The sequence below is a fragment of the Rana temporaria genome, chromosome 3 (genome assembly GCF_905171775.1).
Source record: "Rana temporaria chromosome 3, aRanTem1.1, whole genome shotgun sequence".
NCBI classification, from domain to species: domain Eukaryota; kingdom Metazoa; phylum Chordata; class Amphibia; order Anura; family Ranidae; genus Rana; species Rana temporaria.
In genome coordinates this window covers 247,620,482-247,647,697 of record NC_053491.1, presented here as the reverse complement: position 1 = coordinate 247,647,697, position 27,216 = coordinate 247,620,482, and the positions used below count along the sequence as shown (strand labels likewise).

The 27,216-nt window shown below is 43.7% G+C and overlaps 1 protein-coding gene across 1 annotated transcript in view; it reads right to left on the bottom strand.

Moving 5' to 3' along the window:
• Positions 1 to 13,179: 13,179 nt before the first annotated feature.
• Positions 13,180 to 27,216, bottom strand: part of LOC120932283 — a 59,740-nt gene continuing 45,703 nt past the window's right edge. Inside the window, exon 8 of the mRNA XM_040344554.1 lies at positions 13,180 to 13,680. Within this exon, the coding sequence (XP_040200488.1) occupies positions 13,679 to 13,680 (2 nt within the window). The 3' untranslated portion in view covers positions 13,180 to 13,678. The remainder of the gene's footprint in view (positions 13,681 to 27,216) is intronic.

Here is a 27,216-nt window from a genome sequence, read left to right as displayed (position 1 = left end):
GTGTATTGTAATGGTTTGCAGATAGCATTATACCTATCATAGGCCATTGTAGCCAGTATCAGACATTTAGTAGCCTCTATAGCCAAGTGGAAATAGAATTGCACGACAAATCCCAACATTATTATAGACGTGTCTTTGGATAGCGTGTTTGCTAAGATCTTCAGTGTTATGGTTGTCAAGAAGCAAATGTCAATGAAAGAGAGGTTACTTAACCTCCCTGGCGGTATGATTCTGTCTGGAATTACGTACCAAAAGCGGTACAATTATTTTGCAAAGAAATTTGGCGTTTTATACTGTAGGCCTGCAATTCTTAGAAATAACTAATTTAAATCTGACCAAACAAGAGTCTAGTAGGCATCCCGGGTATGATTTTTTTTTTAAAAACAAAATTATAATATAATAAATAATTATAAATAATTATAACAAATAATAATATAATTATAATAAAAATTATTCAATAATAGAATCAACTCAAAATCACTGAAATTTGCTCAGTTGCAGAATTTTCGCTGTCATTACTTTTTTATGACGAATTTCCTCACAAATCGCTATCGCACAATTCTGCGACAAGGGAGGTATGTATTTTTTACATACAGTACTGTAATATATAAGATTACAGTATACTGTATGTAATGTGTTTGTTTACTTTTTTTATTTGGCGTCGTTCTCCGCCCCCGTGCGTCGTAACGTCGCAGGGAACAGAGATCAGCGGCACACGGGGACACTGTGAATCGAGCGAGGACCCGCTCGCTCACACAGCGGGGATGCATCGCAGGATCCAGGGACAAGGTAAGTAACTTGTCTGTGGATGCTGCGAAAAGGTAAGCCACGCCACTGCACATCTACCCCGAGCGTGACTCAGGGATACAGATCCTAGCATAGAAAAACAACCCAGAGTCACGCCCGGGGATACCGATAAGGGGGTTAAAGCGGTTGTAAAGGGAAAAAAAAATTCCCTAAATAGCTTCCTTTACCTTAGTGCAATCCTCCTTCACTTACCTCATCCTTCAATTTTGATTTTAAATGTCCTTATTTCTTCTGAAAAATCCTCACTTCCTGTTCTTCTGTCTGTAACTCACCACTGTAATGCAAGGCTTTCTTCCTGGTGTGGAGAAAGCATCTTGAGGGGGGAGGGGGCGAGCAGGCAAGTCAGGACACTCTCTACTTTGCAGATAGAGAAAGGAGCTGTGTGTTAGTGGGCGTCCTGACACTCCTGCTCGCCCCCTCAAGAGGCTTTCTCCACACCAGGAAGAAAGCCTCACTTTACGGTGTGTAGTTACAGACAGAAGAACAGGAAGTGAGGATTTCTCAGAAGAAATAAGGACATTTAAAAGCAAAATTGAAGGATGAGGTAAGTGAAGGAGGACTGCACTAAGGTAAAGGAAGCTATTTAGGGAAAAAAAATGTTTTCCTTTACAACCCATTTAAGAAAAAGTACATGGGTGTATGAAGTCGGGTATTAAGCTTCACTGCAATGACAAAGGTACATGGGTTTGAAGTTGGGTATTAAGTAGTTAAAACCAACAATGGGGCAATTTTCCTCCCACTAATATTGATAGGGCATTCTTTACCCACATTGACACGGGGCATTTTCTACTCACACTGGCCACAGTCTGGCCCTTACAAAGTCTGAAGGACAGAAAAGTGGCCCTGGCTTAGATCATAGATGTCAACTGTCTGATATGACTACTTTGAAAAGCTCAACATTTTGTTTTATATGCAGTACTAGTGTCTCTGAAGGCATCACACTTACTCATTGGACTACCTTCTGTTACCTAAGGGCAAAATAATAACACAACTACAGTACATCAATTTAATTCCACATTAAAGATAGGCTTCCAATATTCTGTCAAAATCAATATAAAGGAGATGCTGTATCTAGTGACAAAGTGAGAAGTGTCCTCTGGTTGTTGTTCCATGTTTATGGAGTATCCCATAGCTCCCTGTGTCCTATCCAAATTCATTCAGGAATAAATATCAAAAAGGCAAACCAGTAGACTTCATTGAGCCAAAGGGAGAGTGATTGTTGCTGTGTGCCTGGCTCCCGCTGACCTAATCTGGGAGAGGAACTTTTGGCCTTGCTGTAGTAAACGCTATACCACTTTTGTCACAATTTGCACAATTTTCACTTTACCAGTCTAGGGACCCTGCACTTCTGTGCAAGGGAATTTAAAAAGACTCACCTAATACTGCCGAAAGTAAAGGGCAGGCACTGGAGCTTTTTGGCATGTGGCTTTAGAGCAAAAAGGAGCACCTCTCTTTAGGATAAACACTGTAAAGGCACGTGAAGGTTATTTTTCTGCATGTGCAGAATGCCTCATAGGGCTCTGTGCTATCAGCAGATGGACTGAGGACAGTAAAAAAAAAAAGGGGAGGATCAAAGAAGACTGGATCAAACAGACTTTTTACATATAGCAGAGCACTAACCCTTTAGGTTCCACAGTAAGTATGACAAGCATGCTTTACTGTAGATACAGACTGATTTTACTGTTGTGAGTTCAGTAACACTTTAATCTTTATATGTAGTGACAGTTATTTTTTAACATGGAGGTTGGATTGCCCCACTGTATGTCTGTAAAATAATGGGTCATTATGTTGTGATAAGGGTCAGCATTGTACTGCTCCAGCTGCCTCATTTGGTTTGGTTTGTAGTACCAAAAATAATACCACAAGATGGCAGAAAAGGGTTACTCAAAGAGGAGTTCCAGCCTGAGTGAAAATAAAATAGAAGTCAGCAGCTTCAAATACTGTAGCTGCTGACTTTTAATATTGGGGCACTTACTTGTCCAGTGATCCCACAATTTCGGCACCCCAGCCGCTCTTCGGATCGACTCCCGGGTGTTGCCGCCGCCTTTCCTGGTAAGGGAACCAGGCAATGAAGCCTTTTGGCTTCACTGCTGGTTTAGGGTGACCACGTTTCCCAGATTGCCCTTCAATCCAGGACAATACAGTGTTCCGGAATTAAACTGACACAGCCACCTGATGAGCCGATGGGGGAAACTGTCTGTTTCCCAGCCCAGGGTGTTTGCCCAGCCAAATGCCCTGCAATGCACTGCGCCCAACTAGGGCGCAGTAAAAGCTGGTTGTTAAGGAGCGGGGCTGGTAAGCCGACATCCTTAACAACTGATGAGTCATCAGCTGTCAATAGGCTTCTCCGCTGAATGATAAAAAAAAAGAAGCTGCCAATAAAAAAAAAACGGCGTGGGGTCCCCCTCCCCTAGTCCATTCCAGACCCTTTGGGGCTTCCAGATTCCAAATTCCCCTGCCTGCATGCCACCACAACCACCATCCAGGGTAAGATGGGGACAAGGTGCTTTGGGGTGGGGGGGAGAGCCCGAGGGGTCTGGTATGGACTAGGGGAGGTGTTTTTTTTGAATAGCCGGATGCAACCGTGAGTCAATTTAAATGTGATTTGACTGTTTTTTTCTTTAGAAATGTAATTTTTGCTGCAGCATGTTCAATACATGGTACACATGCACCACTTTACAGGCAGACTAAGGAGACCTCCCAGGCACTATATTTAGAGGAATTGTTCATTTTTATTGTTGCACTTTAAAGCGGGGGTTCACCCGTACATAACACTTTTTCCCCTTAGATGGATGCTCGTTTTGTCTAGGGGAATCGGCTAGTTGTTTTAAAATATGAGCTGTACTTACCGTTTACGAGATGCATCTTCTCCACCGCCGCTTTCGGGGTATGGGCTGCGGGACTGGGCGTTCCTATTTTGATTGACAGTCTTCCGAGATGCTTCCGACGGTCGCATCCATCGCGTCACGATTTTCCGAAAGAAGCCGAACGTCGGTGCGCAGGCGCAGTATAGAGCCGCACCGACGTTCGGCTTCTTTCGGCTACTAGTGTCGCGATGGATGCGACCGTCGGAAGCCTCTCGGAAGACTGTCAATCAAGAAGGAACGCCCGCTCCCGAAGACCCATACCCGGAAGCGACGGAGAAGATGCATCTCGAAAACGGTAAGTACAGCTCATATTTTAAAACAACTAGCCGATTCCCCTAGACAAAACGAGCATCCATCTAAGGGGAAAAATTGTTTTATGGGTGAACTCCCGCTTTAAGCATAATTAGAATCACTGCTCCTGAAAAAATTGTAAAAACATTTTTTGCATTGATACATGTCCCCCGAGACAGTACCCGGACCCCCATACCCCTATTATGGCCAATTACTTGCTTATAAGCCTTTAAAATTGGCAACTTTTTGTGAAGGAGGGGGGTGTCCCTGAATGGCAGTTTGGAAATGTGGTCACCCTATGCTGGTTCCCTACTGCGCATGCGCAAAGTGCGCTGCGCTTTCTAATTGGCCCGACTGTGGGGGAAGGAGAAGGAGGGGCCAACTTCCATCTCCTGAAAGTGGGGAGGGGGACCTGTCAAAAATGGGTCCCCATTCCCCCCTCCCCCTGAAATGTACCAAATGTGACACAGGAGGAACTTTGCTTTAAATAATGAGACGCACACTTTCAAATTTAAACTTTTATCCAGGTCATGGTATATCTAGTAGTGGTTTGTCACATTCTGGATTCTTTCTGAAAATAGTGATGAGGATCCATGTTTGGATCCTAGTCCGAACCCACCTGAGCAAGCCTACCAGGAAGCTGTCACTGTGGCCGGGGCAATACCTGCCCCACAAATACAATTGATGTCTATATGCATGGCTGTGAGGCAGAGAATGCGTTGGCTGCTTATGATTGGCCTAGCACAGGGACAACTTCCTGGCAGAGTTCGCTGAGGAGGGTTGGGACTTGGATCCGAACACATCTGAGCTCATTCCTATCAATAATGATGAAGACATTGCACCACTTATCCTAACTGATTATTCACTGCTGATGAGTGTCTGGAATATACCCAGCATTAGAGCTGCACGATTAATCGTCAAGAATCTAAATCGCAATCTTTATCCCTTCCTGATCTTCAAAACAGCATGTCATGATCTAACAAGTGCAGAGAGTTCTCACAGTTGGAAAAACAAAATCCAGGCAGCCTGCCAAGTTTTATTACAACAAGTGAAAAAGTAGAAACAAAGTATCTCTTCGTTCTTTTATCAATGGAAAGAGCTCAGCATGTAGATGAAGGAAGTTTAACCATTTAAAGACCAAACCTTTTCTGACATTTATAAGTAAATATCATTATTTTCTGCTAGAAAATTACTTGGAACAACCAAATGTGATATATATATATTTTTTTTACAGAAACCCTAGAGAATAAAATGGAGGTTGTTGCAATATTTTATGTCATGCCATATTTGCGCAACAGTTTTTCAAATGCAATTTTTAAAAGAAAATACACTTTAATGAATTTAAAAAAACGAAACAGTAAAGTTAGCCCAAATTTATTTTTGTATAATGTGAAAGAAGATGTTACACCACGAGAATCGTGATCTTTATTCTAAGCAAAAAATTATTCTCATTTTAGCCAGAATTGTGCAACTCTACCCAGCATTTTTGAAGTCACACAGGTAACTGTTGATTGTCAAAGAGCAGAATGGGAGAAATGAAGGTTTGTGGAAAGACTGGTTTTATTATTTTATCCAATTCCTTGCATCTACAGAAAGTCTGCAATAGATATTTCTATCAAAAGAATTTCTCTGTAGATCAGGATACAATAGACTTGGTCGTTTCAAAGGAATGTCTTTGCAGAAGAGTAAAAATTCAGAAAGAACCCTCTGCACACTGCTTTCAACACTCTTTCTAGCAAACTTTGCATACAAATTTGTATTTTTAGTCCACATGCATTCCAATGCATGTGTAAGCTGACCAACTACATCAAAGTAATCCCTCTCTGACCAGTTCTACACTACTCTAATCTATATGTGTGTAAATGTGACAAGCCGACTTTTGATTTTCATATGGTAGCAATCTGGCAGCTGTGTAGCAGCGGGATCACTTCCACACACCCCTGTAGAAAGGTTTTTTTTTTTTTCAACATTTTTATTTATATCACAAAAAAATAAAAAACCCAGTGGTGATCAAATACCATCAAAAAAGCTCGTTATGTAAAAAAATATATAAAGTTTGTTTGCGTACAAACCACGTGATTACCAGTTAAAGTAGCACAGTGGTAAATAGCCAAAAATGGCCTGGTCATGAAGGGGGTAAATTATATGCAGGTGGGCAGATTAATTGTTTGACAAAGTATTTAAATAGCAGTCAAGTCCTGTGTGTAACGTGTTATGATTAGGCACCCGCTGGCATGAAACACATCAACACTAGCTTTGTATGGACATTTCTTGCACCTTGAAATAGACCTTTGGATTTTATGCATATCGGTGTGGGGTCAACCAGGCTTCATTCATGCTATCCAACGGTACAAGCCGGAAAAGAACCAGATCTTTTGAAGCTGAATGGTTGTGGGAGGCCCACCTACTGTAGAGTGGTGTATAATGCTTAGGATCCTTTATTATAGGCCTCTTCATTTAGGCCCCTTTCACACTGGGCTGATCTGCTCAGCAGAGTCCGCCAGCTCAGCGGGAGATCGCTCCATTAATCCCCGCTAAGCAGGCGGATGACAGGTCCATCTTTGCTCACTGAGTAGGGACAGACCTGTCAGAGCCCCGCTGATTTGTATGGGGAGATCAGCCAAAAACGTACAGCATGTCCGTTTTCATCTAATCTCATCCCATCCAATCTGCCAGACGGATAGCTGAACATATCCCCATACTGTTTTTAGCGGATCAGATGGCAGGTGGGTGTCAGCGGACACATGTCCGCTGACACCCACCTGCCCATAGGAGTCAATGGGTGGCCCACTCGGATCTACCTGAAAAAAAGACAGGCGGATCCAACACTTCAGTGTTGTATGTAATTTGCATGAGTGTAAAGTCTTATTTTTACATGTTTTGCCAAACTTGCTCTTCTCTGCCAACCCCCCTCACGTGCTCTCGTGGTTCCTACTCTATTACGAGTGCCCACATACAGTAGGTGAACCCGATTTTGTGTCAATCTCGCTCTCTTTCTCGGCGAGATTGAGCACCTACGAGCCCCATCGCGGGAGCCAGCGCCGAGCTGGCTTGCCGCGATGGAGACAGAGCCGTCATAGAAGCGACGGGAGATCCGACTTGGATTCCCGCCAATTCTACACGTGTGCGGCGTTTGTTATGAATCCTGAGGGGGAAGTCCCCGCCGGATTTTAAATAAAAATCCGGCATGGGTCCCCCCTCAGGAGCATACCGGGCCCTTAGGTCTGTTATGGGTTGTAAGGAGAGCCCCCCTACGCCGAAAAAACGGCGTAGGGGGTCCCCCTACAATCCATACCAGACCCGTATCCAAAGCACGCTACCCGGCCAGCCAGGAAGGGAGTGGGGACGAGCGAGCGCCCCCCCCCTCCTGAGCCGTACCAGGCTGCATGCCCTCAACATGGGGGGGTTGGGTGCTCTGGGGCAGGGGGGCGCACTGCGGCCCCCCCACCTCAGAGCACCCTGTCCCCATGTTGATGAGGACAGGGCCCCTTCCCGACAACCCTGGCCGTTGGTTGTCGGGGTATGCGGGCGGGAGGCTTATCGGAATCTGGGAGCCCCCTTTAATAAGGGGGCCCCCAGATACCGGCCCCCCACCCTAAGTGAATGAGTATGGGGTACATCGTACCCCTACCCATTCACCTGCAAGAAAAGTGGTAAAAACACAAATAAACCACACAGTGTATTAAAATATTTTATTTTTCTGCTCCGGAGGCCGCCCCCTGTCTTCTTTATTAGCTCTTTTACCAGGGGGGGCTTCTTCTTTGACGTCTTCGGGTGGGTGGGGGCCGCCGTCTGGTTCTCTTCCACCGCCGGGGGGGGTGGCTTTTAAAAAAGCCCCCACCCCCCCGGCGGGTTTCCTCCGGCGTCTTCGGCGGGGCTCTTCTTCTTCCGCTATCCCGACGGGTCTTCTCCGCTATCCGGGGGGTCTCGCCGCTCTCCGCTGTTGACTCGTCGCACCCCGGTTCTTCGTCTCGCAGTCCGGTCCCTTCTTCCGTGCTGTACGTCTTCTTCCGCGCTGTGACGTCATGTTCTTCACTTCTCTTCTTCTCCCGATGTTGACTCGCCGGTCCTCCTCGCTGAAATGACGGATGCGCGCCTTGCATCGGACCTATATAGACCTCACAGTCCCATCATGCTCTGTACCTACCCATGTGATACCTACCCACGTGGTAGGTATCACATGGGTAGGTACAGAGCATGATGGGACTGTGAGGCCTATATAGGTCCGATGCAAGGCGCGCATCCGTCATTTCAGCGAGGAGGACCGGCGAGTCAACATCGGGAGAAGAAGAGAAGTGAAGAACATGACGTCACAGCGCGGAAGAAGACGTACAGCACGGAAGAAGGGACCGGACTGCGAGACGAAGAACCGGGGTGCGACGAGTCAACAGCGGAGAGCGGCGAGACCCCCCGGATAGCGGAGAAGACCCGTCGGGATAGCGGAAGAAGAAGAGCCCCGCCGAAGACGCCGGAGGAAACCCGCCGGGGGGGTGGGGGCTTTTTTAAAAGCCACCCCCCCCCGGCGGTGGAAGAGAACCAGACGGCGGCCCCCACCCACCCGAAGACGTCAAAGAAGAAGCCCCCCCTGGTAAAAGAGCTAATAAAGAAGACAGGGGGCGGCCTCCGGAGCAGAAAAATAAAATATTTTAATACACTGTGTGGTTTATTTGTGTTTTTACCACTTTTCTTGCAGGTGAATGGGTAGGGGTACGATGTACCCCATACTCATTCACTTAGGGTGGGGGGCCGGTATCTGGGGGCCCCCTTATTAAAGGGGGCTCCCAGATTCCGATAAGCCTCCCGCCCGCATACCCCGACAACCAACGGCCAGGGTTGTCGGGAAGGGGCCCTGTCCTCATCAACATGGGGACAGGGTGCTCTGAGGTGGGGGGGCCGCAGTGCGCCCCCCTGCCCCAGAGCACCCAACCCCCCCATGTTGAGGGCATGCAGCCTGGTACGGCTCAGGAGGGGGGGGGGGCGCTCGCTCGTCCCCACTCCCTTCCTGGCTGGCCGGGTAGCGTGCTTTGGATACGGGTCTGGTATGGATTGTAGGGGGACCCCCTACGCCGTTTTTTCGGCGTAGGGGGGCTCTCCTTACAACCCATAACAGACCTAAGGGCCCGGTATGCTCCTGAGGGGGGACCCATGCCGGATTTTTATTTAAAATCCGGCGGGGACTTCCCCTTCAGGATTCATAACAAACGCCGCACACGTGTAGAATTGGCGGGAATCCAAGTCGGATCTCCCGTCGCTTCTATGACGCGCTTGCTGGGATGTGCTGTCACTATTCCAGTGAGTGCAAGATGTCGGCGAGATCTCGGCACCGTGTCGCCGAGTATCAGCGCGACGCTGTCGTGCTAAAAGCACAATATCACAAACACCTACTGTAGTAAACCGCTTGCTATGGGGGTACTTGAGCGGGCATACAGTGTACAGCTCAGCCATGCCCCTCTGCTCCCTCTTCACAGGATTTAACTGACATCAGCAGGAGTCAATGACTTGGCGTTTGAAGTGATGCCAGATCCTCATTATCTACACCTTTAGTAAATGAGGCCCAGTGCCTGAGAACAACTGCAAATGCATCCATAACCGTTTCAGGGACATAAACAACCTTCATGTAATTAGCACAGTGAGTCAGAGCTGGGCAGTGAGAGGTAGGAATTTATCTTTTCACACTAAAAACTGATCCTCTTATAAGCAATCTTTAACATCTATTTTTTTTCACTGAGAATACATTTTTATATTGGAGTAATTCATCTGGTTTTCAACTTTTATGTACTTGTGCATGATATCCTTGTAGAAAATCTAAGACATTTGGCTACAATGTTTTACACACTACAATCATACAAAAAATGTCAATTGGTGGTATTTAATCACCACTGTTTTTTTTTTGTTTTTGCCAACTACAGTAAATAAAAAAAGATCATAAAAAATATGCATTTTTAATTTTACAAATAAATATTCGTTTTTCATAAATTTAGACCAAAATTTATTCTGCTACATTTCTTTGGTAAAAAATATCCGAAATTTGTTTATATTATTCAGTCTGTAGGAATGTTATAGCCTCTACAAACTATGGTATACAGTGCCTTAAAAAAAGTATTCATACTCCTTGAAATTTTACACATTTTGTCATGTTACAATCAAAAACGTAAATGTATTTTATTGAGATTTTATGTGTGACCAACAAGTGGCTCCATATATCTTCCCCTCAACTCTGACCATCTTCCCTGTCCCTGCTGAAGAAAAGGTGTGTTTAGGGTGATGTGCAGTGTTACTTTTCCACCACACAGAGTGTTTTGCTTTTAGGCCAAAAAGTAAAATTTTGGTCTAATCTGACCAGAGCACCTTCTTCCACATGTTTGTTGTGTCCCCCGCATGGCTTCTCGTAAACTGCAAACGGGACTTCTTATGGCTTTCTTTTGATAATGGCTTTTTTCTTGTCACTCTTCTATAAAGGCCAGGTTTGTGGAGTGCGCGACTAAGGCTACTTTCACACTGGGGCGGTGCTGATGAAATCTTGCTGGGTATGGAGACGAGTGAGGGGAAGATGGCCCCCACCCTTCTCCAGATCACTTCAGGGAGGAAGCGATGTCAAAACGTCACTTCCACCCAATGCTCTTAAAAGGGACATTTTTATAATGACATAAATATTTTTTTATTGCATTGTAGTGTAAATATGAGGTCTGAGGTCTTTTTGACCACAGAGCTCATATTTAAGAGGACCTGTCATGCATTTTTTCTATTACAATGGATGTTTACATTCCTTGTAATAGGAATAAAAGTGACACATTTAAAAAAAATAAAAATAAATTTAAGTGTTAATATCAAGAAAATAAATGTTTTTTTCTTAAAGCACTCCATCCCGACGAGCTTGCATGCAGAATGCATACGTGAGCAGTGCCGCATATGAAAACAGTGTTCAAACCACATATGTGAGGTATATTTGCAATATTTAGAGCAAGAGCAATAATTCTAGCTCTGGACCCTCTGTAACTCAAAACATGCAACCTGTAGAATTTTTTAAATATCGCTGATGGAGATTTGTAAGGGTAAAAGTTTGTCGCCATTCCACAAGCCGGGCGCAACTTTGAAGCGTGACATGTTGGTTTTCAATTTACTCGGCGTAACATTATCTTTCACAATATATAATGTTTGGGGGTCTTAAGTAATTTTTGAGCAAATAACCTGTTTTTAACTTGTAAACACCCAATCTCAGAAAGAGTCTCAGTCCTTAAGTGATTAAATATTACTGGTGTTTAATCATGGATTTTAAAGTTTACTGAGCTATTTTAACTACCTTTATACTGTACACCTCTGTGAAATTAATCACTAATCACTGTATTTAAAACATGCTTAGTTAGTCCAATAAAACACATTTTTTGTATCAATATAACCTTAAATTAAAGTGAAATGTGGCTGGCTCATAGCCCATTTTGTACACCATCAGTTCTTACTGAGGTGTATTTTTACAATTTAGCATTGATACATTAGCTGCTGCAATCTCATCTATTACACTGGACACAGATTGCAGTCTTATCTTGAATAGTTTTTTTTAAATAAGTTTTCTCTTTCAATTATGGGCACTGATATGGCGGCACTAATGGGCACCGATGAGATGGCACTGATGGACATCGATGAGGTAGTACTGACGGGCACAGATGAGGTGGCACTGATTGGCGGCGCTGGTATGCGACACTGATGGGCACTCATAGGCGGCACTGATGGGCACACATAGGCGGCACTGATGGGCACACATAGGCGGCACTGATGGGCACACATAGGCGGCACTGATGGGCACACATAGGCGGCACTGATGGGCACTCATGGGCGGCACTGGGCACTCATGGGCGGCACAAATGGGCACTCATGGGCGGCACTGATGGATACTTATGGGTGGCACAGATGGGCACTGATAGGTGGGCACTGGGCATGGATGGGCACTGTGGGGTGGCACTGATGGACACTGGGGTGGCGCTGATGGACACTGGGGTGGCGCTGATGGACACTGGGGTGGCAGCACTGATTTTTGCCAGGTTGCCAGTCAGTGCCCATTTGTGGGCACTGACTGGCATCATTTTTCTTTTTTTTAATGCTTTTTTTTTTTTAGACTTTTTTTATTCTTTTTTTGTGGGCTTTTTTTTTTTTTTTGCCCACCCTGGTGCTCCAGGGTGGGCATCCCTGGTGGTCCAGTGTGGCGATCCGAGGGGGGGCTGCGCTGATAAACAATCAGCGCGAACCCCCCCTGTCAGGAGAGCCGCCGATCGGCTCTCCTCTACTTGCGTCTGTCAGACGCGAGTGAGGAAGAGCCATCAACGGCTCTTCCTGTTTACATCGTGATCAGCCGTGGTTGGACACGGCTGATCACGTGGTAAAGAGTCTCCGCCGGAGGCTCTTTACCGAGATCGGAGATGCAGGGTGTCAGACTGACACCCCGCATCACCGATCGCCGCAATGCGCGCCCCCACGGGCGCGCGCGGCATGAAATCCTGCAGGACGTTCTAGAACGTCCTGTCAGGATTTCATAACCCCTTCCCGGACGTAAATCGGCTATAGGCCGGGCGGGAAGTGGTTAAAAATGATTAAAAATAGATAAAAATCAATCATATAATGTACCTGCAGTTTAGTTTCGTTTTTAAACTAGTTTCATGTTTCTGTGAAGTACAGAGACACACATAACAAAAACAAATAAACACAGGGCAGTGTTTGTTTTTAAAATTAATCTGATTGGTTCTGAGGAGTTTTAGACACACAGTAATCACACCTTCTTGATCATGGACCACAGTGAGAAGCTGGCATGAGTTTTGTCATAAGGAGCCAGACAAGCAGGAAGTGTGGAGATCAGTTTTCAGATCAGATTTCAGTCTCTCGATGTGCAAAACTGATAGAGACATACCCCAAGCGACTTACAGCTGTAATCGCAGCAAAAGGTGGCGCTACAAAGTATTAACTTAAGGGGGCTGAATAATTTTGCACGCCCAATTTTTCCGTTTTTTATTTGTTAAAAAAGTTTGAAATATCCAATAAATTTCGTTCCACTTCATGATTGTGTCCCACTTGTTGTTGATTCTTCAAAAAAAATTACAGTTTTATATCTTTCTGTTTGAAGCCTAAAATGTGGCAAAAGGTCGCAAAGTTCAAGGGGGCCGAATACTTTCGCAAGGCACTGTACATACTGAGAAAAAACACACTTGTTGCCAGTGAAGAAAACCACTAGAAGAGTGAAACTTTCGTATTTATTACGATACCTTCAAAAATTCAGTGAACATTGAAACATAAAACAGCAGTATAAGCTGCAATTTTACTTATAATAAAGATACAGCTAGAAAGGATTATAGTTCTGCTATAAGGCACAAAATAAATATAACTAATAATAATCCATTTAAGCCTTATCAGGGCATTCCTCCAAGATGTTGCAGAAATGACAGTGAAGGTGATGATATGCTATATGTTGACAGTGGAGCGATTTAAATTATATATATTGTTTTATGTATGGCTAAAGAAATGTTTTATGTATGGTTAAAGAAAGCTAAGACTTCCACTTTATCTGATCCAGAAAAAACACACAATGATGCCAAAAAGCATGGTAGCTACGAAATGGAAAAAATTTAGTTGCAGAAAACATCTGTTCAAAAGTTAAATGTGTTCCTTCTCCAGAACTAAACAAAATAACACTTAATTTTTCAAGAATCTTCTTTTGTCAGCCAGCAGCCCTCTAGTAGGATAAAAAGAGAAATGTATTAGCATTTATTTGTAAAACTTAAAGTGGGCTTAGCATTAAGATACAAACTTTACAAGTATCAATTAGGCAGCAAAGGCAAAGAACATTATAATTTTTATGAGATAAAAAAAAAAAAAAAACATCTGTCTGATTACACATTTTCTGAGTATAGTAAAATAAATCATCTCTGGTTGCAATACCCACCTACTTTCCAATGCTGTCCTTGACAGTAATTTATTTCTGCCACCAGATACCTCTAGACTATGGCTACTTTCACACTGGGGGCTTTCACTCTCTCAAATCGCCGCTAATTTTAGCAGTGCTTTACTGCTGCTATAGCGGTGCCTTTCGACTGCTAGCGGGGTGCTTTTAACCCCTGCTAGAGGGATAAAAGCGGACGCGAAGCACCGCTGCCGAATCGCTTTGCACGCGCTGCCCCAGTGTAAAAGCACTCGGGTTCTTACACTGGGGCTGCAGGGGAGGCATTTTTCAGGCACTTTACAGGCGCTATTTTTAGCACAAAAGCGCCTGAAAAATGCCCCAGAGTGAAAGGGGTCTATGCCCAGGGTTATTTAACCTTGCAGACAGGGACATATTGTTAATGTAGGGCATTGGGGGGCATCATTATGGCAACCTGAACTCACATGAGTTGATTTACTAAAATTAGAGAGTGCAAAATCTGGTGCAGTTCTGCATAGAAACCAATCAGATTCCATTTTTTTGTCTAAGCTTACTTAACCACTAGCCGACCAGCCGCTGTCGTTATACGGTGGCAGGTTGGCTCTCCTGCGCAAATCGGCGTAGCTGCACGTTGGCTCGAGCAGGCACGATAGCGAACAGGCGCACGCTGCCACCAGCATGCTCACGCTATGGACGCGTTCCCGCAGATCGCCTAGTACAGAGGCAGAATGGGAAACATGGAAACATGACAGAGATCTACTGCAGGGGTTGACAAATTTGCTTGGAATCTAGGAGCCAGCTTAAAAAGTTAGGAGCCAGAAAACGCACCCCGTCCCGACGAGCTTGCGCGCAGAAGCGAACACATACGTGAGCAGCGCCCGCATATGTAAACGGTGTTCAAACGCAATTTTGAAGTGTGACATGTTGGGTATGAATTTACTAGGCGTAACATTATCTTTCATAATATTAAAAAAAATGGGGATAACTTTACTGTTGTCTTATTTTAATTTAAAAAAGTGTAATTTTTTCCCAAAAAAGTGCGCTTGTAAGACCGCTGCGCAAATACGGCGTGACAGAAAGTATTGCAACGATCGCCATTTTATTCTCTAGGGTGTTAGGATAAAAAATATATATAATGTTTTGGGGTTCTAATTAGAGGGAAGAAGATGGCAGTGAAAATAGTGAAAAATTACATTAGAATTGCTGTTTAACTTGTAATGCTTAACTTGTAATACCAACGGCCACCACCAGATGGCGCCAGCTCACATCTGGTGGTAATAACTTGTAATACCAACGGCTCACCACCAGATGGCACCAGCTCACAAAAAATGTATTTTTATTTTTTTTGCCCACCTTCCAAGCCAAGTCGCCAGGACATTATTTCTAGTCGCCATGGCGACCTGGCGCCCGGGATTTGTCGATCCCTGATCTACTGTTAACCCCTTGATAAACCCCTAGTGTTAACCCCTTCCTGCCAGTGTAATTTTTACATTGATCACTGGATTTTTATAGCACTGATCAACGTACTAATGTCACTGGTCCCCAAATCTAAAAATTACAGATCGCCGCCATTACCAGTAAAAACAAATGTTTTTTTACTTTGCAGCTTGCTATTGAGGCACTCTGAAAGCAGGAGGAGCCAGAAGCATCGATGAGGGACCCCAGAAGTGGAGGATCTGGGCTGCTCCATGCAAAACCATTACACAGAGCAGGTAAGTATAACAAGTTTGTTTAAAAAAAAAAAAAATCACTTTAAAAACTCTGTGCAGGGAAGATCAGCATCTGAACCCAGAGAAAGTGGAGGTAATAGAAGGCATTACAAGTACTGTAGTTGGTTATTTATATTTACCACTGCATATGGATATTTAAGAATAAATTGCCTTTTTTTTTTTTTTTTTACAAATTAACTAAATTGTACACCACACTTTTTTTTAAGATTATCCGATTAGTCAATTAATCGAAACAATAATCGGCCAACTAATCGATTATGAAAACAATCGTTAGTTGCAGCCCTAAAAACAATTAAAAGTCCCTAAATCAATCCCATAGATTGATTTGCGCAAAACTTATTGCATCTACAATCAACATACGCCTATTGCATTTTTTACCAAAAGTATCTAGAAGACAATATATATCGGCCTAAACTAATACATTTTTTTTTCCGATTTTTTGGATATGTTTTATAGCAAAAAAAAAAAAATATATATATATATATATATATATATATATATATATATTTTTTTTTCAAAATTGTCGCTCTTTGTTTATAGCGTTTGGGTACAACATCACACGCCCGCGCAATTGTCAGTTAAAGCAACGCAGTCCCATATCGCAAAAAATGGCCTGGTCATTAAAGGGGCAAATCCTTCCAGGGCTAAACAAGTTGAAGTTAGAAGCTGATTGGCTACCATACACAACTGCACCAGGGAACGGAGTCTGGAGCCTGAAGTTGATCTTTAATTTAAAAACATGCACACACACATAATGTTCATTTAGTTCAAACTGAAAGTGAGTCACACCCGGGGCTAGGTATAAAGAGAGGTGTCATCCCAAGTGTCCCAAAGGCCTCCAATATAGAAAGAATGTTCAAAAGGTTGCAGAACTAAAGTGGAAGTTCACTCTCTCAATCAACATTGACTATTTTTATTCCTTATGCTGCTAGCAGTAAATGCATAGGAAAGTATATCAGATTTACTAATTTTAAACCTTGTTTCTTCAGTTCCTTCCTTGTTTCCAAGCCTAGGTAAATGATGTCATTCATTCCTTGAACCTTCAGGAGGGGATGAGTGTTTTTTTTTTTAGCTGAAGCCTAGTACACACGGGCCGAATGTCAGCCTATTCGGCTTCTGTCGAACGCTCATGACCGAAAGAGGTCTGCTGACTGGCTCCCGATCGGTGCTCTCAGCCAACGGCTGAGATCGCAAACTGGAGTCTTCTGAAGGGGGGGGGGGGGGCAGGGCAGGGGAGATCACTGTATTAACACTGAATTGCTAGTACAGCGACTTCGACCAGAGCTGTCAGATTTTTTTTCCGATCAACCCACTGGGTTGAACTAAAAAAATAGTGGTGTGTACTAGGCTTTTGTGCTGTTAAATTCCAGGAAGAAAATGCAACATAGACCGTCGGCCCTCACTCAAGATGACCACGGCAAGAAATACTAGCGGGCGTCCGCGTGCCGTCGTGGGTCCCGCAGACTCGATGTTCGCCCGCGGCCCACAATTGTGACACAGAGAGTCAGAACGGGGAGATACCTATGTAAACAAGGCATTTCCCTGCTCTGCCTAGCAACATGACAGGGATCCACTGCTCATCAGGAGCAGTGATCTCTGTCATGTTGTAGTGAGACCATCCCCCCCCTGCAGTTAGAACACCTCCCCAGGACACACTTAACCCCTTGATTGACCCCTTCCCTGCCAGTGACATTTATACAGTAAATTAGTGGCTATTTGTAGCTCTGATCGCTGTATAAATGCCAATGGTCCCAAAATAGTGTCAAAAGTGTTCGTCCTTAATGTCGCAGTCCCGATAAAAACCGCAGATCGCCGCCATTACTAGCAAAAAAAAAAAATATATATAAAAAAAAAATACAATAAATCAATCCCATATTTTGTAGACGTTATAACTTTTGCGCAAACCAATCAATTTCCACTTATTGCAATTTTTTTTTACCAAAAATATGTAGAACACATATCGGTCTAAACTGTGGAAGACATTTTTTTTATATATTTTTGGGGGTATTTATTATAGCAAAAAGTTAAAAATAGTTTTTTTTCAAAATGTATAAACAAAAAATGTTTTTTTGTTTATAGCGCAAAAAATAAAAACTGCAGAGATAATAAGATACCACCAAAAGAAAACTCTATTTGTGGGAAAAACTTCAATTTTTTGGGGCTACAGCGTTGTGCGATCGCGCAATTGTCAGTTAAAGCGACACAGTACAGAAAGGGGGTAAATCCTTCCGGGTTAAAGTGATTACATGATAGAGACAGAATATCAACCAAAAATCCAGAAAAAAACTTGATACAAATGTTATAAATTGAGTTTCAGTTCAGTGAGTAAAATTAGTATTTGACTCCAAGCAAAAAATTACTTAGTACTTGGTGGAGAAACCCTTGCTGGCAAGCACAGAGGTAAGATATTTCTTGTCGTTAGTGACCAGGTTTGCACACATCTCAGAAGTGATTTTGGTCCATTCTTCCTTACATATCTTCTCTAAATCCTTAAGGTTTCTTGGCTGTCGCTTGGCAACTCAAAGTATTAGCTCCTTCCATAAATTTTCTATAGGGATTAAGGTCTTGAGACTGGCTAGGCCATTCAATGACCTGAATGTGCTTCTTGAGCCACTTCTTTGTTGCCCTGGCGGAATGTTTTCGGTCATTGTCATGCTGAAGATTTATCCATGACCCATCTTCAGAGTTCTGGCTAACGGAAGAAGGTTCTCATCCAAGATTTTACAATATATGGCCCGTCCATTGGCACCTAAATGTGGCAAAGTGGGTATGTTCATTTAGCAGAGAAAAAAACCCAAATCATAATATTTCCATCTCTGTGCTTGACTGTAGGGATGGTGTTCTTAGGGTCATAGCCAGCATTTTTCCTTTCTCCAAACACGGTGAGTTCCCCTCCTCAAAAAGGCACACGTACAGTCATGCTAATGAAAATATAAATGATTCAGAGGAGGGTTGAGAGAAAGTGCTGTTGTCAGATGAGACCAAAATTTAGCTCTTTGGTATTAACTTGACGATCCATGTTTGGAGGAACAAATATACTGACTATGACCCTAAGAACACCATACCTACAGTCAAGCACGGAGGCGAAAACATGATGCTTTGGGCAGGGGTCAAGTCCTGGGGAAAAAAGTGTGGGAACTCCCACCCAAGATCCACTCCCCCACCAAAAAATAAAAATAAATGATACGCTCATATGTATAATTACTAAACCGCAAGACTTCTTTCTAAATCTCGCAATAACTTGCGTCAGACCTCCGCAATGTCTCCTGGGAACAATGACAAAAGCTACTACCTTCCAAAACTGCACAAGGATCCAATCTGCCCCCCGGGACGTCCCATCGTTAGTGGGATAGATTTGATCACGTCCCGGGTGGGCAGATATATTGACTTTTACTTACAGCCTATAGTCAAAAAGATGCCTTCTTATGTCAAGGACTCGAGACATATAATGAACATCTTGTCTAGTTTCACAGTGGTTTCAGATATGTGGATGGTAACTATTGACGTGAAGTCGTTATATACCATCATACCCCATGCCTTGGGCATGGAGGCAGTCCTGTATTTCCTCTCTAAAGAATCAGGCCTAAATAATAAACAGATAGAATTTATTATGGCTCTACTTAAGTATGCCGCTGGATCAAACTACTTTTGGTTTGACAACAAGTTCTACAAGCAGGACACGGGGGTGGCTATGGGGGCCAAATATGCCCCAAGCCTGGCCAATTTATTTATGGCCAAATGGGAGGAGGATGTCATCTTTTTAAAAAATGTACCCCAAGTGGCCCTATGGGCAAGGTACATTGATGACATCCTCCTCCTATGGGACGGTGAATACGATGATCTTATTCAGTTCATCTCTGATCTCAACTCTAATACCAGGGGGATCGAATTAAAGTATGAGGCAAGTCAAGTAAGTGTCCATTATTTAGATTTGAAGATCAGTATCAGGAATGGTGCCTTTGTCACCTCCACTTACTTTAAGGACACTGACCGCAACGCCTTTATCCCCACTGATAGCTGTCATCATGCCCCTTGGCTGAAAGGAGTTCCCAAGAGCCAATACCTCAGGCTAAGGCGCAATTGTTCGGACCATCAAGAGTTTTTAGATCAAGCTGGGGTCCTTACGGAGAGGTTTTTGGAGAAAGGGTACAATGAGCGATCCTTAAGAGAGACTCTAGACCAGATCACAACTATAGATAGAGGTGAACTACTACAAGAAAGAGAACGTGCTGTAGGTAGTCAATTTCCTGATGGTGTGCCTTTCATTACTTCCTATTCCATCCAACACCGTTCCATTTCACATTTAATTCAAAAACATTGGCACATCGCCAGGAGTGATCCGGTGTTGAGGGAAATTTTACCACCAAAACCCAAGGTGATCTTCAAAGGGGTACAGTCCCTTAGAAATAAGATTTCCATCAACGTAATTGACCCTCCCCTTAGAGGTATTGTTTTTTTCGATCAGCTTAGAGGCTACTACAAATGCAAGAAGTGCCGAGTATGTGCCCTTAGTAGTAACCATCAAAGATGTGTAACAACATTTATTTCTACAGCCACCTTGAAAGAATTTAAGATTGTGCCATGTATCACCTGTGCATCCACAGGGGTGGTATATTTGGTCCAATGCCCTTGCGGGCTGCAATACGTAGGCCGGACCAAGAGGTCATTGCAAATAAGGGTAAATGAACATATTACAAATATCCTGGCGGGCTTTAGGAACCACTCCGTGTCCAATCATTACAGGCTTAAACATCATAAGGACCCCTCCAATACCCTATTTCTTGGGATCGACAAATATAAGGCGCATTGGAGGGGAAGCAATTTGGTTAGGGAAATTTCCAAAATGGAAATGGGGTGGATCCATCGTTTGAAATCATATAGCCCTCATGGCCTGAACATTGAAACTGACGTGAATGCCTTTATTAACAACGCCTGATGTGAACCTCTGCAAAGGGTCCCATGGAAACAGACGCGGTTTTCAAGTTTTTTTAAATTTTAAATTTTAAACTGTAGTTGTACCTACATTTGGGGTTTTTGTCCAGAATTTATATACTAACAATTCAAATAAAGTTTTTTTTTCCCTATAGGATTTTTATACTTTGTATGAAGAATGAACTATAGCCTCAAAAGATTTCACATAAAATATTTTCACATAAAATGTATTTAGTTATATTGAAGCACTGTTTTGGCCGTTTTTGGCCCTTCCCCCTTGGGGTTTTTTGATAAACCTGGGGGTGGACTTAACATATATGTATAAGATTAATTTTACACTGAGCACATTTATTCACTTTTACATAAGTTAATTAAATAAAATAAGCACTAAAAAAGAATAATTTATATTCAATATTTAAATTCATATCTTTGGGTCATTAAGGATCCACTGATCACGCCAATCATAGGGTGTGTACTATAACGGACCCCGTGACCTGTTTGTTTTATTTTCCCTTTCTTCTTTTTTATTGGCTTTTAGTATACCACAAAGCCTTATACCACTTAGTCAATAAGATGAAATAACTAATTTTTGATGAGGACTTTATTAAATATTATATAGGAGTCTAATAATCCCCTTTTTTGGATATATTTGATAGATCCCATAAAAAACCTTCTGTTAGGTCAGAGGCTTTGATTCCTCTTAAGCCGTGTATTGTCATGAATGAATTTACCTCTTATAAAAAGAGATTTTAACTTAATCCACAAGATGGCCACACTGAGCCAAGGGGATTTCTGTCTTGTGCCGGATTTATAGATCTTCCCTCGGTTCTCCTGTTCTCTTTAGGATTTATGTACAAGCACTACACTTTTTTTTTTTTTTTTTTTTATAATTTTTTATATTTATGTTATCAATCTGTAGAGAACGAAGCTCCATCCTCGTTATAAAAACGATGGCGAATGCTTTATACTCTTTTCCCTGGCCGCGCTAGCTATGCGCGGTTGTATGGGCAAGTTTTTCCCTCAATAAAGATGGCGGGGTCTGTTTCTATGGACCACCCTTTGCATTGAGTGGCCGCTATATATGGTGCCTCACTGTTGCTAGCCCTACCCCCATTGAGAACGTCCAATAGGACGAAACGCGTCTGGAGGCAGCGTCAGTGACGTCACCACGCCTAGGAGGAGGGCTCCTCAAGCCGGCCGGCTTTTTACCTAATACACACTGTTTTTAAACTGCCTAAGTGTAAGTACATTACTATTCTTAATAAATCTGTTATACCTACGGTATCACGCTATTGCGTCCCTTTCTGTCTTCCCGCCTGCATGTGAGCCGGATTGGGTTACGATTGCTGTTTTACTGACGGGTTGTGTTTGCGTCCTAAACCGCAAACACTCATCACTTTCAATACCAAGGCTGCCATTTGACTGGGAATCTTGGAGCATCTTAGCCCAGGGGATTTAAAGGCCGTGGCTGGGCTATAGCCAACTGCACTAAAGGCTTGCCATCTGGTAAGCTGATATACATTTCTGGTGGTGGGATTACACAGATTGTATGCATGTCACCAGGTGCATTGAAAAGCTAACATCTCTACATGCAAATCAGCTTCTGATCAATATATTGATTCTGTCTTTGCTGGATGACTAGTTGAAAATCCACTACCATTTATATCATCTGTGGACTGTCTAACTATTACATAGATATTTGTTTTGACATTTGGCGCAGCTTTTTTATATTGTTTTATTCTTCTGTCATCGCACGCTAGCCGCCGCCTAAAAACGGTGTTGTGTTAGCGCGGTTTTTTGTTGTATGACAAAAGCTCCCAGGAGACATTGCGGCATCGAGGAAGTGACAGAATACCCGCACACTACCTGATGAATCCATATACAGGAAGCGGCCAGTAACATAAAGGATTACTAAGGTTCGCCTGCCCCTGACAATGACTCGAGCTGGGCATCGCCGCTTAGTGAAGGATTGGCTCGGGCAGCTCGGCTGCTCTAGTCCTGCAAAGGGAACTGAGTTCCTGCTGTGAAAAAAGTGCAGGAACTCCATTCCCACGCGTTCCCGCAGGACTTGAGCCCTGCTTTGGGGCTGTTTCTCTGCTTAAGGTACAGGCCAACTTTGCCGCATTGAGGGGCATATGGATGGGGCCATGTTGTGTAAAATCTTGAATGAGAGCCTTCTTCCCTCAACCAGAACACCGAAGATGGGTCTTCCAGCATGACAATGACCCAAAACATACAGAGAAGGCAACAAAGGAGTGGCTCAAGAACAAGCACATTAAGGTCATGGAGTGGCCTAGTCAGTCTCCAGATCTTAACCACTTCCATACCGGTCCTATTCTGGCCCTCCTCTCCTACATGTATAATTCATCTTTTTGCTAGAAAATTACTCAGAACCCCCAAACATTATATTATTTTTTTTATCAGACACCCTAGGGAATAAAATGTTGGTCGTTGAAACTTTTTATCTCGCATGTTATTTGCGTAACATTTTTTCAAATGTTTTTTGTTTTTGTTAAGCCGAGTAAATAGATACCAAACATCACACACACTCATGGAATGGTGCCAAACTTCGGTACTTAAAAAATCTCCATAGGCAACGCTTACATTTTTTCCTACAGGTTACCAGTTCAGAGTTAGAGGAGGTCTTGTGCTAGAATTGTTGTTCGCGCTCTAACACACGCGGTGATACCTCACATGTGTGGTTTGAACATATGTGGGCGGGACTTCCGTGTGCGTTCGCTTCTGAGTGCGAGCTACCGGGTACAGGTATATTTTTTTACACGTGCTTTTAAATTTATTTATTTTTGATCACTTTTATTCCTATTACAAGGAATGTAAAAATCCCTTGTAATAGGATTGGTTCGTGATAGGTCCTCTTTATGGAGAGATGCAGGGTCAATAAGACCCCACATCTCTCCTCCAGGCTGGAAAACATGAGATCAAAAAATAAATAAAAAAATTCACAATCTCATGCTTACCAGTTGTGATCGTGGCTTTGTTTACAACCGTGGCCCGGACGTAACGTCATAACGTTGCGCCCGGGCCTCCGATGGTCATAGAGATGACTGGTGACCATTTGGTCACCGGAAATCTCTATGGTCGTCATCCGGCGGCGGACGATTTTTTCTCTGGGTCCCAGATGGCACAGGAGAGCCCGGAGAAGCACCGGATGGCGGCGGGACCCCCCCTGGTTTGTCCACTCCCGTTGCCTGTAAGAACGATCAAGCGGGGGAACTGCCGCTATAATAATTCTTATGGTGCACAGAATCACCAGCTAAAAACAAGGATGTCTGCATGACACCTGTAGCTGCAGGCATCATTCAGATATTCCCACTGAAAGTCAAAGACGTCATATGACATCCTTGGGCTGGAAGTGGTTAAAGTGGTTGTTAAGCCACATTGTTGCCTCCTTCCAGTCTCTGTGTTTAATAATGTAAGGTGTCCCAGTGTCTGTGCTTTATGAACAAAAATGTTGTTCCATACCTTATTTCAAAGTGCCTCTCGGCACTCATGTGACCGGCTGCCTTTCTCGATCTGACAGCTACAGCAGAAGGGGCCAAGAATCCCTCACTGACGTCAGTCGGGAGAAGAAGAGAAGGAGAGAGGCAGCCGGTCACATGAATTCTGCTCTGAAATAAGGTATAGATCAGCACTTTTTATAAAGCAGAAATACTGGGGCACCTTACATTATTAAACACAGAGGATTGTATGAAAGAAAAATGTAAATGTAATTTCAGAAGCAGGAGGGGAGGGGCAAGCACAATCACTAGCTTAAAGACAGGGAAGGAGAGGGGAGAGAGAACAGAGGAGGACAGGAGAGCTATGGATGAAGGAGGCACGTCAACTGACCACAGTGTCAGGGTTTAGCAGCCATGATAAACCATGGTAAGTTTACAGGGGGCAGGGCAAAACCAGGCAAGATCAACCAGGTATTTCAGGTGATACAGGGGGTCAAATTACACATAACAAGCATTGTGCTGCATAACATGCTTTAAAGGGAACAGAACCCCCCCTTTTTTTGGGGTAACAAACGCTTTAACCCTTTTGAAAATTTATGAAGGGAGCCAAAACTTAGAATTGCAAAGAGACAGCCAAGAAACCTTAAAAATTAAGAGAAGATCTGTAAAGAGGAGAGGACCAAAATCCCTCCTGAGATTTGTGCAAACCTAGTCAGAAAATACAAGAAACGTCTTACCTCTGTGCTTGCCGACAAGGGTTTCTCCACCAAATACTAAGTCATGTTTTGCTTGGGGATCAAATACTTATTTCAAGCACTGAACTTCAACTTAGGGTAAATGGCGCAGATGCATGAGGTAGTCAAGTACCAAAAATATAGTATTTTATAAGCGTTCTTATAAAGAGTGCAAATGGAGCTCTTAGCCGCTTCAGACCATATCACCCGCCACAACTACAGAGGCAACTCCTTCCTAATCATCTGTTCCCACTTAAGCATATAGCTATGTTTCCCGATACATATTGGAAATTAAGACTTTTTGCGACAGGCCCGCTAGGACTAGCCACTCAAAAGGAGACAGTTTAGAGAACTGCAATGTGGGAGCAAAGGAGATCACATAGTGGCGTATCTGGAGGTAACCAAAATAGGCTTTGCGGGATGGAGCCGGACGGCTCAGTGATCACAGACCCCCCGAAGGTGGCAGATAGATTCAAAGATTTTTTATGGGGCTCTATATAAATCGCAATGTCAAAACACGCCAGCGGAAATTAGAAACTATTTACATAGATTGCAGTTCCCCAAACTTAACTCAGAACAAGCTAAATTATTAGAAGCCCCGGTTACAACGCACGATATAGATAATGCAGTATCGCAACTGGCCAAATCTAAGGCGCCGGGACTAGATGGTCTACCATTAGAGTTTTATGCCACCTACTCAGAGGTCCTAATCCCTAAACTGAAGGAATTGTTTCACTCCATATTTGAACTAGAGAAGCTCCCTTCTTCCATGCAGGAGGCCCAGATCATAGTGCTACCAAAACCGGGCAAGGATCTACAATACCCAGAGTCATACAGGCCTATATCCCTGTTGCCAGTGGATATAAAGATCCTGGCCAAGGTACTGGCCAATAGACTAAATGAGGTTATTCTTTCCCTAGTGCACCCGGATCAGACCGGGTTCATGCCGGGGAAGAATACAGCAATGAACATACGTAGACTATTTATGAATATCCAAGCTCAACACGATAACACGGGGACGAGAGTAGTAGTGGCGCTAGACACGGCCAAGGCCTTCGACTCAGTCGAGTGGCCATACCTGTGGGAATGCCTAAGGTGCTTTGGATTCGGACCAAATTTTATAAAATGGGTGCGACTTCTGTACCAGACCCCCAGAGCTAGGGTTTACGTTAACGGCTGGCTCTCGGATCATATATCCCTGGAGAGGGGTACGAGACAGGGCTGCCCCCTCTCTCCACTGTTGTATGCCCTTTGCTGCAGAACCCCTAGCTATCGCCATACGGATGAGCCCGGAGGTCATTGGACTTAGAAAAGGTGACACATGGGAAAAGATAGGACTATATGCCGATGATACGGTCCTCTATTTAGCAGACCAGGGCCCATCACTAACAGCGGCATTGAACATCATAGAGGAAATAGGAAGATTCTCCGGGCTCAAAATAAACTGGGATAAATCCAAGATCCTCCCACTAGATCAGTTCCCCCCGTCAAAGACCCAATCGGAAATGCCACTACAAAGGGTAGCAGAGGTTAAGTATTTGGGAGTTATGGTCACCAAAAATCTACAGGAGTATGTGTCCCTTAATATAGACCCTCTATTTGAAATTATAAAATCCAGAACACAGGCATGGGCGAGACTACCTCTGGGGGTCATGGGAAGAATCAATTTAATCAAGATGATCCTACTACCCAAAATTTTGTATATGATATGGCACGCTCCCCTATATATCCCACTGAAGATATTCAAACAGATGGAGGCCATACTAAATTCCTTTGTATGGGGATCTGGCAGACACAAACTGGCATGGCATGTACTTAAAAATCCAGCGGCGGAGGGGGGTTGCTCTCTACCAGATATCCAGGACTACTATGTAGCAGCTCAACTCTCTCACCTCTATCATTATAACACAGTTGAGTCGGGGAGATACAGATCGCTGGTCTGCAACAAGCCGGGAGGGGTGTTTCACACCCCCTGCCAGGCAATATTCAGAAGAGGACAGGGAGGCTGTAAGACATCGCAGTTTGGAGCCGGTATGCTAATACACCTTCAAAAGATATGGGACATAGCACTTAAAAAGCAACACAGGACACATATGCACTCGCACACGCCGCTGTGGCTAAATGGAGGCATGACCGAATTGACATCAGTACCAGACCCACAGATCTGGGCAGCATATGGGGTTCTATATCTCTCCCAGATCCTAACAGAAAATGGGGTCAAGCCCTTTTCGGTGGTAAGGAGGGAGTTCTCCCTTCCACAACAGTTCCTCTTCAGATACCTGCAACTCAGGCACGCAATTAGCAAACAAATAGCATCGGCAGCAGTAGACTTGAGTGTCTCACCAGTGCTGGGCATCATATTTGGAGCAGACCCGACCAAACTCATTTCCAACTTATACTATGCTATCAGGCAAAGTAAAGTAAACAGAATAACCCAGGCAGCAAGAATACAGTGGGAGCAGGATGTAGGCCCCATCGAGTCAGAGGAATGGGGGG